We start from the raw sequence: 14578 nt of genomic DNA, 5'->3' as shown, positions 1-14578 counted from the left end.
GCGCTTTGGGGATGTATTTCGCCACTTTTCAGCATTGGTCAATCAACTACCTTTCACTCTCTAATTCGAGACATATTCTATAACCAATATGTATATTTTATCCATGCAACTCCTAACCCTTTCTAGTCGTCTCTACAGACCAATAAATTCGCTTGTTGTGAATTTTATGCCACCCGACAACAAATTCACAAGCGAGTTTATCGGAGAATATTAATGAAATTCTTGCCATAGTAGAGTAGAGAGAGTTACAAAATTAATCTTTTTTGATTCATAATTATCTCCCCTTGGAAGAAGGCTTGGCTCTTCATTTGAACAACTCGAATCCCTTTTACCCAAGGATACTTTGTGGCAAGTTTGCTTGAAATTGGCCCAGTGGTTCTCGACAAGAAGATGAAAAAGCGAAAAGTTTACAACGACGACAGACAACGAACAAATTTCGATCAGAAAAGCTCACTTGAGCCTTCGGCTCAGGTGAGCTAAAAACTACGTTTTTAACTTGCACAATTTTAACAGAAATGAAAGAAAAAGAGAGCAAGCTCACATACCCCACGGTCCCCCAAACTTGACAACGCAACACATAATGAATGACACGGTGCACTTTAAATACACAATATAATTCAAAAATGGGTATCACTTGCAAAAAAACTATCACATCGAAGCTTCTTGCATATAAAAACATTCAAATCTTTGTATGTTACAAATTTAATTGGGTTGAACTTTGCAGATAAATAATGGAATCAGAAATTCTTGATAATATACCAATTTACACATTATGTCTGAAATACCTACAAAGTTTCAGGAAATTCAGTGCAGGAGTAATGCTGTCAAACTGTTATTTAAATTCCCCAGTGATTTCGATTTGTTTATGAGTGTAAGTCCATGCCCAACGTATGACAATTTACATATTTAAATAATTGATGGAAACAAAATTATGCTGTAGTTACGGAAGCGTATTAGGGCCGCAGCACTATTTTTTAGTAATTTGTTTTAACAAATTGTCAATTTGTTATAACAAATTCGTAATTTGTTAAAACAAATTAGTAATTTGTTATAACAAATTGATAAAAAATACTGCTGCGGCCCTAATACGCTTCCGTATGTAGTCATATAAATTTGTTTATATACTTTACTTATGAAATTATTGAAGGTAAAGCACTAATTTGATGGAGGAGGGGTTGAGTATTAACTTTTTGTGTACTAATCTATCCAAGATTTGTGTGTGTGTGTGTGAGGGTGTGTGTGTGTGTTGAATCATTAATATTTTGATCTCAAAATCAATAGGGGTCTTTTAAGGTCATAAAATATTTTACATAGAATTTCATCACAAAAAGCTGATTCCAGTGAATTTCCTTATTACACTGTACCTAGCTGGAAAGTTTCTTCAATAACAGCCAAAACTCTGAGGGCAAAACTAATGGAATCGGCAATATGCACATCTACGCACTATGTCCTAAATATCTGCAAAGTTTGACGAGATTCTGTGCATTGGTTTAAGAGGATTTGCGCTGACAAACTGTTTATCTCTATATTCAAGATATGGCCAAAAGTCTAAGTTAAAAAGTGTCGAAATTCCCAGAAAAATAAAGGAATCGGAATTTCCTGGCAATATGCACATCTACACACTGTGTCGCGCTGACTAACTGTTCATCGCTATATTCAAGATAAGGCTAAAAATATAAGTTATAAAGTGCAGAAATTCCCCCCAAAAATAATGGAATCGGAATTTCCTGGAAATATATGCACAACTACACACTTTGTCCTAAATATCTGCAAAGTTTGACGGGATTCTGTGCATTGGTTTAAGAGGATTTGCGCTGACAAACTGTTTATCTCTATATTCAAGATATGGCCAAAAGTCTAAGTTGAAAAGTGCCAAATCCCCAGAAAAACAAGCATTCTGAGAGTATTGCATTAGCAATATTAGTCCCCTACCGGCAAATGTAATCTTGTTCCCATTAAAAAATTAAAAATGCTGTAATTCCGTCAAAAATCATTGAAGCGGAACATAATGCAAATTTGATCTGTAACTCATCAAGATAAAGTCACATACCAAAAATCAGCTCAATATCTGTAAGCGTTTAGAAAAAAAGTGCGGAAAACCCTTAAAAATTAAAAAGGCCATAATTCCCTTAAAATTTAATGAAGCGGAACGAAATTCAAACTTGATCTGTAACTCATTAACATACACTTGCATACCAAAAATCAGCTCAATATCTGCAAGAATTTAGAAAAAAAAAAAGTGCGGAAAACCAAGTGGGACAGACTGACAGACAGACAGAGGGACGGACGGACGGACAGACTCAGAGGAAACCTATAGTCCTCTCCGGTTTCACTGGTAGGAGACTAATAAAGGAATCGGAATTTCCTGGCAATATGCACATCTACACACTGTGTCCTAAATATATATGCAAAGATTGACGGAAGTCTGTGCAGGGGTTTAACAGGACTTGCACTGACGGAAAAAAACAAGCATTCTGAGAGTATTGCATTAGCAATACTAGTCCCCTACCGGCAAGTGTAATCTGGTTCCCGTTAAAAATTGAAAATGCCATAATTCCCTCAAAAATCATTGAAATGGAACTAAATGCAGTTCCGAGTGACTCAGGTGACCTTACAAAAAAAACATAGCTTCCTTACACTTAACCCCTGAACATTCACTGCTTTTTGTCAGTTTATTAGTCCCCTACTGGTGAAACCGGAGGGGACTATAGGTTTCCTCTGAGTCTGTCTGTCCGTCCGTCCGTCTGTCTGTCCCACTTGGTTTTCCACACTTTTCTTCTAAACGCTGGTATGTGAGTGTATCTTGATGAGTTACAGATCAAGTTTGCATTTTGTTCCGCTTCAACGATTTTTGACGGAATTACCTTTTCAATTTTTCAGGGTCTTCCGCAATTTTTTTTTCTAAACGCTTGCAGATATTGAGCTGATTTTTGGTATGTGTCTTTCCCTTGATGAGTTATAGATCAAGTTCGCATTTCGTTCCGCTTCATTGGTTTTTGACGGAATTATGGCATTTTCAATTCTTAAACGGAACCAGATTACACTTGCCAGTAGGGGACTAATATTGCTAATGCAATACTCTCAGAATGCTTGTTTCCATCACCATAAATGACTGTATTTCTGTGCTCTTGTGTAAAAATTGGTTTTCTCTGATGGTTCTATAAACCATTTTCTTGAACAAACTGACTTCAGTGATTCTGGAGGTTGATAGACAAATGTTAAAGGGCAGATGTCATACAGTATTGATCTGGAAAGCTTTTGCAAAATTATTGTCATTCCCCAAATATTTTCCTTAAAAAAAAAAAAAAGAAGACCCTTTAGCCCTCTAATTCATTCCAGAATGTTATGTTAACAATTTGGTTGAAAATGGCTCAGTGGTTCCAAAAAGAAGTGTAGGAGCACATGTAGGAGCATTTGAATTTTCATATAAACAAAATAATATCAAGTCAGTATTGTGCAATTTTATTTCTACTGCCTACAGTAACACACATTATGCAGTATTAAACCATCTAGTTGTATTCTTGATTACTTCAAATTAATGGTTTGTTTTCTTTTTACTGGATTTACAGACAGTTGTGAATGTCAATAATTAGAAATAAAAACAGTAAACTAAAATAGATCATGAAGAAAATATCACCCAATTAATGTTTGAATTATAAAAATTTAAACAAGAAAATAAGAAAATAAGACAAACGGTTTTTTCAATACAGCAGTGTTAACTAAGGTTTTTTTTTCCTCTTTATTCAACAACAATGCTTTTAATCTAACTTGAAGAATAATCTAGAATGTCATGCATGTCTCAACCAGCAACAAGTTTGAGTAAAATTGAAATTGTAACCGCAATACTTTAATCATTCTACGACCCACAACTTCAAATACAAACATCCAAAATGGAACTGTTCTATGGTAATTTTGATGTCTGAAATTTTTCCAACTAAAAAATAAATGCCACACCCTTCAATTCATTAATTAACCCCAAAGCAAATAAGGGAGGACATTATCAAAATAAACAATAGTGTACATGGAAATTTTCATTCTACTGGTACTATTTATTAAAGTGCAGATATCAAAGAAAGACAGATAGGGGAACAAGGTTTCATTAAATATCTCCATTTTCAATGATGGAGACAATAAAGGTTGTAGAAAATGAGGCAGTACTACCAAACACCAAACCTTTTTCAAATATATTTAAAAACTTCACACATAATATCAATAAAGATAAATCAAGAGCTATGTGGATAATACTAGCCTGATCTTGAGGAATACGACATTTATTTTGATTATGCTTCACATTATGAGGCACTGAAAACTTATCTCAAAAAGAAATGGAGATTTGATAATACAAATATTCAACTGTACTTCTGATATCAGAAAGAATTCAATTCTAAGTCTCTTAAAATCATCAGATTTATGACAATAGCAGTACATTTCAGAGGACATATACAAAAATTTTGTTTAAAATGTAAAATTGCCATTTTTCTCTTCGGAATATCAATATTTCTAAAACATTGTTAATGTAAAATCACATAACAGACATAATGTGAAAATACTGATCAGGTATTATGAATTGACTAGGTTTATCTCCTGTTAAAGTATCCAATGTCTAATGACCCAGACTTTATTTCACAATTTTAGAGTTACCTGGTAGATGATTGAAACAAAGACATAATTTTGAAGGACTACATTTACATGTATATGATAGAAAATGACTGACTGAAAATATAACTGAAAGATTAAAAAAGATTTTATTTGAAAAAAAAAATTCTAAAAAGTTCACTAAAAAGTTATTATCTGTGCCATTATACATTGGATATCTTGTATGTTCGAAAATCAACTGCAGGAAAAGTCATACAGCATCTCCAAAATAGACAATAAAACACTTTTTAATCCATTTCATTAGAAAGGTGAATCAAATTTAAGTACCAAAGAAAGATGTCTGTCTAACATAAGCAAGGTATGCAAGTCACTTGATCCACACTACTATATAGTCACTAAAAGGAAGAACTAATACATGATACAGCAGATACACAAGCACCAACAAAGATACCCTGTTCTCAGAGGAACACAGATCACTAACACTAGAGTAATACAGCTTTCTCCACAATCAGTTTTGACCACTATCTGATACTTTCAGTTTGTTTTTTTTTTTTCAGACATACATGAGCTTAAAGCACTATTATAAAGCCTGATTTCAGTGAGAAAAGCGATAAATATTATTCAACTGGAATGTTTTTAAAAGTAAATGAATTTTTTAACCACTGACCCAAATATTTTGGATTTGTTTCTTTTTTTGTCACGCAAAAATCATTATGAAGGAAAGCTGAGTTTACAACAATGTATAACAATAAAAGATGTACTTGTCTGACAGACATAACAACCTAGTAAAAATCCACTAGGCATTTTTATCATCAGCTACAGGTTTATGTAGAAAGTGTTCTAAATGACTAAGGTTTGGGGGGAGGCTCTTCCGACGCCAATCTAAATGAGCTGGTGGGGAGTCTTCCTCAATGGTGATCTTATCATCAAAGTCCAGTGTGAGAGCCAAGACCTGATCATCATCCAACATAGGTCCTGTGCTCACCACACTCTCACAGTCTGAACTCTCCCCATCATCTCCACTGGGAATACTGAGCACGCTCGATTGAGGAGAGATACCATTAGCATTCTTGGACTTTCTACTACTTCGAGACTTGCCCTGAGATCTTGTTGATGAACGAGTAGGTTTTAAAGGAGCACTCTGGATTCCTGCTAAGGGGTCCATACCTGAGTCTATTTTGAGTATTAACCCTCCAGCCTGAAGTTTCTTTCTTGAACGAGTAGGAGATTCTGTTTTGTTAAGTCTTGAGGGGTCAGATGAGGATTGACCTTGATCTACCTTTACTGGATTTGGCAGAGAGTGTCTCAATGATTGACTCCTGTCACGTTGGTCCTCAGTGAACACATCATCCTGTATTGGAACACTACGAGTTCTTAAAGCTGGTCTGTGAGGTTCTGGGAGGGACTTGTACTCACTCTCTAAACTTGGCACTGGAAACTCCTCCTCTTCAGCATTGTCCACAGCTTTTAAGTAACTGGCATTCCTTGCTTTTTCAGTGGATGGATGTATGACAGAAGGGGGTATAAAATCCTGTGTATCAGACCCAGAATGTTGTCCCTCACCATATGAGTGACCAGAGTCTCTGTAGGGGGGAGGGGAGGGAGTTTCAGATCCCACCCCAGCTCCCCTCTCTCCCAGCTCATCATTTCTCCTTTTCTCCATTCTTTGTTGGTGGATTTCATCACTGATTGTCTCTAGGTTCCTAAGGGCCTCAGAGTACATGGTTTTGGCTGAGCCAACATCTTCTTCCAGAATTTTAATCCCTCGCTTCTGTTCCTGGGAGAAACAAATTAAAATCTTGCATTGAAATTACATTTTCATTAAATTTTTATTTAAAATTACAAAAGAAGCCATTTTTTATAATTTGGAATTTATTCTATTTAATTCTGAATATTCATAAGAAAATATGTTTACCAATTCTCAACAAGTTTTGGATACATTTAAATTGAGGGTTTCAGTGACCTGAACTCTTACCTCCATTGTTTGATTAAATTTGGCCTTCATTTCAAAGTATGGCCTGAAAGAGAAATTGACATGTACTTCAAAATTTTGTAACATCAAAACTATGAGCAAGTAAGAAGCATTGGCCATCTGTTCATAAACAATATTGTACACAGATGCATACAGCTGACTAAAAAGTACTTTGAAAGTTATTGAACCACATACTACACAACCTTTTGCAGATTACACTTCATGAACTAGGGGATTTCTTTTTCATTACGTACCAAAACTGGCCCTTGCTTCTATTTAGAATTCCTCAGTTTATATTCCTACCTACCGACCCTATTTTATTTCAGCATGTAACAGTTAACAAACATATATTTTTGTTTGGCCTTATACCATACAGTCAATTTTGTTACATGTATTACACCAAGTACAACTGTCTACATCTATTTTCATGTATGACAGTGCTTATCATCACTGCTCTATAGAACAGTTGTTATGGAGAATAAAAACACATATATATGTCCTATAAATATCAATCCATATTTCTTATACCTGTATGGGGCATTTATTTGGGTGAATACACATACATATTTAAAAAAAATGTCTTTTAGGTAAAGAGTATGTCTATTTGAAGAAAATATCAATTTCATAAACATGGCTTTCACTTATTTAGCAGTTTTGGTGTTGAATCATATGGAAATAAAATGATATACAGAAAAAGATACATGTAGAAGTTGCATGTTTAATGAGAGGCAAGATGAAATGCAGCCTAGCAAAAAGATACCATAATGAGTTGATCCATTTCAATCACAGACAAATAACAAAGCTTTTCATGTTAAAGGTAGAAAAAAATGTAATGGTTAGGACAATTAAAATACAAATGTACCAAGACTAAAGCATACCATAGCAATTCCCCATCCAGAGTCATGCACTAATGACTTGGCAGAAAATGAAGTACTGCTATCTTGTTAAAAAACAGAAAAAAAGGAGGAAAAAAATCTCCTTTCAGACAAAAGGGCAAAGGAAAGGCTGATGTGTGAAACAAAATTAAGAGAGCTGTTTAGGACTCATGCCTAGTATCAAACAACTACTTACAACATTGTTAAATGATATTGGTTTACAAGATCACTCATCTGTAGGAAACTTCGACGAGTTGAAAAACTATGAGCAGAAATAGGTAAATGCATGTTATAGAGGAATAAAGCCAAATTTCCATAAACCAACACAGACAAATAAATACATACAGTTACCTTAAAGAATGTTTTAGTGATAATTGAAAATGAGCAGTAATTCATACATATCCAATACCCAGTGATCAGTCCAAAACTTAAATTGGTCATAGCAAAAACAAACAAAAAAGACAGCCATCCATGCAAGTCCATTTCCAGAAGACTTGGTTTTCAACCTTAGTTCTTAAAGTGCCATCAAAAATATGTGTCAATGTTTCAAAAATATAAGATACACATGATAAAATGTAAATTTACCAGAGATATAATGAATTTATCACCCAATGTTAACTTGTGTTTGGAAGAAAAAAAAAAGATGTGGGATGTAACCAGAAGTCTCTGACAAGACTGTAGCTCTACTGGTTTGTACTTAAAAGTAGCACTTGGACTTGAAACTTTGCAACAGCAATACATAGAATAATGATCCTTGGTGTAGTCTCTTTTTGTTTTATTGAGACTTTTGTATTATTAAGATTTAATGCAATCAGACTAAATCTGTAGGAGGAGTAGCCTTTTAAAAGAATTTTACAGAAATTTCAATTTTAGTAACCATGACAACATCATTCAACAAAATCCAAAAAACAATAAAAACAATTTTGTATCATAGTGTAGTCTACTTGTGTGCCAAGTTATACTGAAATCAGATCAAAACTGTAGGAGGAGTAGCATTTTGAAAGTATTTCAAGGAAATTTCTATTTTTAGTAACCATGGCAACACTGTTCAAAGAAATCAAAAACCGATAGATAGAATTATGTGTCTTAGTGTAGTCTACTTGTGTGCTAAGTTATATTGAAATCAGACCAAAACTGTAAGAGGAGTAGTGTTTTGAAAGTACTTCCCAGAAATCTCTATTTTTAGTAACCATGGCAACACCGTTCATTGAAATCAAAAACGGATACAAAGAATTATGTATCTTAGTGTAGTCTACTTGTGTGACAAGTTATATTGAAATCAGACTAAAACTGTAGGAGGAGTAGCGTTTTGAAAAATTGTTTACAGATGGACAGACAGACCGAACGACGGACACCTTACTATCCCATAAGCTCTTCTGGTCTCTGACCTGTAGAGCTAAAAAGCAGATTTTTTTTTCCCTGTATACATATAAGAGTGACAGGTGTTGATAATGAATTGACATACTTAGATTTGGCTATAGCTCTCTTTAGCTCCCTCTGTAAATGATGGACAACTTCCTCTGTGTCCTGGAATTTTATCATGGTATTTCTGTGGTCCTGTTCACTTGCATTCCTCTCCTTTTCAGCTTCATTCACCTACCAATAAGATGAAAATTATCATACAGTGCTTATGAAATTTTTATATTGAGGTTTTTCCCCTTATTTTAGATTCAGGGACAGACATCAACTTTCAGATTCAATTGCCCTTCGGGCAAGTGAACTCAAACTTTGACTTGTCCAAATGCAAAACTTGGTTACCCAAAATATAAGAAAGAAGAGAAAACCGGTAACTAAATTTATTATTGTAAATTAAGTGAGATATTACTCTATATATGGCAAGTTAAGTGCCAGAAGAAAAAAAATGATGTGCCGGTGATGCTACAATTTAAATACTTGTAACTCACACTGCCATGCAGCAATATTTCCTTTAAAATAAAATTCATATCTTTGAAAATTATTTTCTGTACGATCTTTTTGTAAATTTTGAATTTTTTCCCCTGAAAACTGATGCCACGCTAAAGGAAATCAGTTTCCATGTTTCGAAACATACATATCCTGATCAGAATACATCGTGCGCCGAGAATAACTGGTGTTCTTTATGTTCTGTGATTGAAGGAACTATTTTATATTCATAATAAGAATGTAAAGAAAGTTGTCAGACGAAAAACGTATTTTTGTCAACAACCACGAAAGAAAAATGGAATAACGAACCTGATTTTTAATAAACTGTATGATCTAGAAACGCTACCGAGGAATTTTCAAATACAAAAACAATGTCATATTCCTGGTAGAAATCAGACGTTCAATTTATTGTTTTGTTTATAAACTAATGTAAGATAAAAAAAAAAATCTATCAGAAATATTCACTTGCCCGATCGGACAAGTACATCAGCAGTTTCACTTGCCCAAACTGAGAATTTACTTGCCCCGGGCAATCGGACAACCGTTAATGTCGATCCCTGAGATTTCTTTGTAATAATCATACTACCTTACATTATTATTACGGTAGTCTTCTATAGTGAAAATATTCATTGTAACATTTTAGGGCACAACAAGTCTGTTATTTGTTGACATATCTTTCCCACAGTATTTAAATCACTGTAACTTCCCAACTGTTCTTCTAATAATATTTGTTATTTTCATAGCTTTTATGACCTATCAATTACATTCCATTAAAAAAAAAATAAATAAATAAATCCTACTATTAAATATTCCATGGGAATTTGTACACATGTTATGTTAACAAAAATTTTATTTGAACAGATGTTGATGAGGAGCCAGAAATAAAATATTAGTGTTGGGGACCTTCATTGTGGCATGATTCAGCATCTCTTGCCAGGCAGGGTCTGATGGTTCCTCCCTACACATGTAGCCCTGCTCAGCTAACTGTACCATTTCCTTTGCTGCCTCATGCATACTGCATGCTCTTTCAAACCTCAATGCTGCCTTCTGGGTCTCAATGTGGGCCTAATGAATAGTAACAATAAAAGGCTAGAATACAAAGTTCAGATATTCCTTTATTTTAATGAAATCAAAACAAATTGTATATTTACTATAAACATGGTTTTATTGAAGGGTTGAAAGTTTTTGATATTTAAGAAATATGGCGGGTGAAAACGGTGATCTTTAATAAGAATGTGAAAGTTGATGAGTGTAAACTTTGACGATTTTTGGTCGTTTGTCAATTTCGTCAATGTGTCCACATCGTCAAAGTTCCCACTTTTACCTGCAATTGAAGTGTTTAGTCTATTCATCTTGGCTTATAGATGGTTTTAATAAGCAAGAGTTATTTCCCCATGGCCGCCATATTGTAGGTCAACATTCCCAGATCCCTTCATTATTCAACCAAGTTCAATTTGTTATACTGGGCACTGAGGTGAAGATAACACTGTTTTTCTAATGAATATATGTTTGTTAAAGCATCTTTTAATTCATAATTACAATACTGTAAATATTTTCCCCATGTATTTCTGGCAGGCATGATTTAATTTGGTTGCTCAAAGATGAAAATTCACTACTTTGACCTCTAAAATGATGGCCAAGGGGAATAACTCCGGGGAAAAATACGTCATAGGAAAACTATCTATTAAAATGTTGTGAATTATATTATTCATATAACTTTAAACTGCATGACATGCAGTTTTTCACACCAAATTAACTTGATTCTATTTTTTTTTTAAAAATTATTACTGTGTATACACAGGGGTGTTTGATTACCTTGTGAATTTCACCTACAGTAGACAGGGATAAGATTACTGTGGAATCATTAATATTTGTGGGGGCCAATTTTTGTGGATTGCGCAAATTTTACAGGTTCGAGTGGACGTAATTTCAGGTATTCTCTTATACCTACAAAAGGAAATATGTCTTTGTAACCCTTCTTTATTAATTCATAAAAGATTTAAACTCATGGATGAGAGACACCCATGATTCCACTGAGCCATTACGAAATCAAATGTTTCCACAGTAGTTATCTCCAAGGCACATGACACCTGTGAATTTTATATTGGATAGTGAATTGCACTTTTTTGGTCAATATATTTAGTTCATGACTTATTTGTCTTTTTTATGGCACCATTTTAAACTTGAAATTTACTCAGTTACTTAACTTATGCCATTTTCACTTCAAAAGTACATGTACTTAGGATTGTTGCAGGCCTGTAGGAAGTAATTTCAGTTTGGGGGGCACAACCATATATTTTCAGTTTGGAGGGCAACATCAACTTTCAAAAATTCCTTGACAAGCCAAAAAGTCATCAAACGTTATTATTGAGGGGGCACAAGCATATAGTAGCTGTGCTTTCTATAGTATTCTATACATCGGCAAAACTATTGGGTTCCTACGGCTATGTGTTGAAGCAATTCATTGAATCTTAATCAAACATGGTGATCAGTGATATTATTTGAAGAAATCAGGAAATTAATTTAAGTATAATTTGAACCTTTTGAAAGAGAGAGGGAGGGTTAAATCATCTTCGCTAGCCAAGGGTTTCTGATACGCTACTCTCCTCATACACCCTTGGCATACGGTGCTGACAAAAGACGGGATTGTTTTCGTCACGTGATCACAATTCTTACCAGGTACGCACAGATTGCGTCATCGACAGAAATAAAAAGCGTATTTAAAAAAAATAATGTTTTTAAAGAATAATTAACAAGAAGGTATTGAGTTATGTTAATTTGTTATTTAAACATGTTAAAATGCAAATCTAGATCTTCAGTATTGATTCTTAATCACATATTTTGCACATAGCTTAAGATATTGGAAGACACCATATAGCTATTCATAGAATGGCATGTTATCTTACGGATCGTTGTTTACTTGCGTTTTTCATTCCCCTAATTAAAGAGTCAAGATATATCCCGAACGCAAATATCGTCATTTACAAAAAAACAATTGCTGATTGCTCGAACGATGTCGATCAACTCCAATCACAACTTGAGAAAAAAATCCCAACTTTTTTAACACCGTATGCCAAGGGCTTAGGAGGAGAGTAGCGTATCAGAAACCCTTGGCTAGCGAAGATGGGGTTAAATATGCATTCTGATATAAATGATTTTTTGTTATTTATTCTTTTTTTACTGATCTACCTTAAATAACGATTTTTAATAATTCATGAACTTGAAACTGCCAGGACTTGAATATGACTAATGAACATATGAAAAAAAAAAGTCTCTATACGTAGTGGATATTTCTTTGGGGTGTATTAAAAATCAATTTATGACATGTCTTGAAGATTTTAAGGATGAAGATTTTGAAAATTTTTTCACAATTTACAGGACACCTAAGGCTATTTCGCCATCTCTGCAATCCATGGCAATACACTGTACACATACTTTTAGCATTGTCACTAGCGTAAACTAGGGACCCACAATCCTTTGCTAATTATGATTTCAACAATCCTTTGTCCAAACCATTTTCTCTTGATTACCAAACAAAAAATGTAATTTAAAAGAATTTTTCTTGATTTAATGAAAATTGCACATAGATGATTGATTAAATGCTCTTTGTTTAAAAATTGCAGTTTAGACTCTGTTATGAAATTACATACAACGCTCAGTCTAGTCCCATGTCGTTTGAAGTGGCGGATCTAGGTTAAAAGTGATTAGCTATCCTATTATATAAAACTGCGCTCACTCCAATGGTCACACCTTCTATGTGTTATTTCTCACAAAATAACTTTTCCAATTTGCCTCAGCAAGACCAGTCAGATGAAGCAGAATCTGCACAAAATTCTACACACTAGACTCTGTTGAACATACTTTCATGCTAAAAACCATGAGTCACAATGAAAATTTACTCTCCTATCAAATATAACTCAAGAAAAAAATCATTTGTTCAGACTTTTTTTTTTAAAGCTAAAAGCAATCTATATCTTTTTTTTTTAAAATAAAACTTGTCCACATACATCTTTGGCTTTCATTCTGGCATCATAGTAAGGTCGAGCTTTCTCCACACAGGAGCCCAGTTTTTTTGCCAAAGCATTGAGTTGTTGTGTGGAATCTGTGAGGGCTTGTCTAAAGCTTGCTCTAGCATCCTAAAATATATATATGTTAACGAATAAACAAAGCAACAAATAGACAAAAAAATGTGCATTTTATATAGAAATCAACATATCCTAATCCAATAAAGTTATTTGTAATATTGTACGCATCTTTCATCATCTGTCAGGAAAAAAAATCCATGTAGTTTTGAAACTTAAAGTGAGATAATATCATGAATTCAATATCAAAGTACTTACATCAAGTTCCAATTCTAATTTATTTATTTCTTCTGATGCTTTATTCAATCTTTCTAATTCACCCTATTAGTAAAAAACAGAAAACAATAAAATGGACTCAAAATTCAATGCATAATCACAGAAAAAATTATGTTGTACACATTGTAATGTTACAATATAAAAAAAAGAATCCAAACAATATCGCCACTTCTTGGTTCATATGCACTGATATTTGTACCGTGTCTACAGTATTTAAATTCAAAACAAAGAGCTGTCAAATTCAAGTGTTTGAAAACACTGACATTTATACGGGTAAAGAAGAGTATTACACGTATTTCTAATACACTGTTATGTAAATTGAACGTATTATTTATCTACAGATCATACATGAATTCTTGGATCTAAAGATTCGTCCTCTAAATCATCAAGACAAGCAGGTGATAGCCGACCATCTCGGTCGGCCATCTTTATTTTGTATTAAAGGTTACTCTAATTAACGAAGGAAAAGTTGTACAGCAAATTATATCGTATTAAAAATTATCAATTATTTTTTTAATAAAATTTGTATATATATTTAATAAAACAAATTTTGGATTGGTATTTTAATTAAGAAAAAAATATTAATGCAACATTGATAATGTTGCACTGAATAGTAAAATATGCGTTTATTAGCGCCACCAAAACGCGGAAAGAGATGCTGGAGAGTAGTCCGCGGGAAATTCGTGAAGAGTTATGGATTTCAGAAACGCAAATTACCTGGGGTTGCCGGTTGGAAAGGTGGTTTTGTTTACCTTAATACTGTTGATTATGTATATCATGTTAAGGACATACGCAACGTACCTTACCTTCTGATAATTTTTCAAGATATTCTTAATTTAAGATTATAGTGCCATCAGATGTTCATAGACAAAAAA

At 33.7% G+C, this 14578-nt stretch overlaps 1 protein-coding gene across 2 annotated transcripts; it reads right to left on the bottom strand.

Moving 5' to 3' along the window:
• Nucleotides 1-3446: 3446 nt before the first annotated feature.
• On the bottom strand, nt 3447-14132 carry LOC133188351 (SH3 domain-binding protein 5-like). Of its 2 annotated transcripts, XM_061323735.1 has the most exons (8): nt 14052-14132; nt 13686-13748; nt 13353-13481; nt 10249-10410; nt 8909-9039; nt 7640-7705; nt 6572-6614; nt 3447-6373 (listed from the first exon to the last, which is right to left on the bottom strand). In XM_061323735.1, exons 1-8 carry the CDS (start codon nt 14127-14129, stop codon nt 5393-5395), a joined length of 1653 nt encoding a protein of 550 aa, XP_061179719.1. In that variant the 5' UTR covers nt 14130-14132; the 3' UTR covers nt 3447-5392. The 2 variants fall into 2 exon arrangements, with proteins under 2 accessions (XP_061179719.1, XP_061179727.1); XM_061323743.1 differs by lacking the exon at nt 7640-7705.
• Between the last annotated feature and the right edge of the window lie 446 nt (nt 14133-14578).

The sequence above is a fragment of the Saccostrea echinata genome, unplaced genomic scaffold, assembly GCF_033153115.1.
Source record: "Saccostrea echinata isolate AGI-Se365-2 ecotype Australia unplaced genomic scaffold, CSIRO_AGI_Sech_v1 ptg000001l, whole genome shotgun sequence".
NCBI lineage: Eukaryota > Metazoa > Mollusca > Bivalvia > Ostreida > Ostreidae > Saccostrea > Saccostrea echinata.
The sequence above is the reverse complement of the archived record's forward strand: the minus strand, read 5'-3'. Positions and strand labels throughout refer to the sequence as shown.

Coding starts and splice junctions, on each gene's coding strand:
- LOC133188351 (XM_061323735.1), bottom strand. CDS start 14,129: ATGGCCGACCGAGATGGTCGGCTATCACCTGCTTGTCTTGATGATTTA. Junction 13,482..13,685: donor AATTAGAATTGGAACTTGAT/GTAAGTACTTTG, acceptor TATATATTTTAG/GATGCTAGAGCAAGCTTTAG. Junction 6,615..7,639: donor CAATATCATTTAACAATGTT/GTAAGTAGTTGT, acceptor TTTCTCTTTCAG/GCCATACTTTGAAATGAAGG.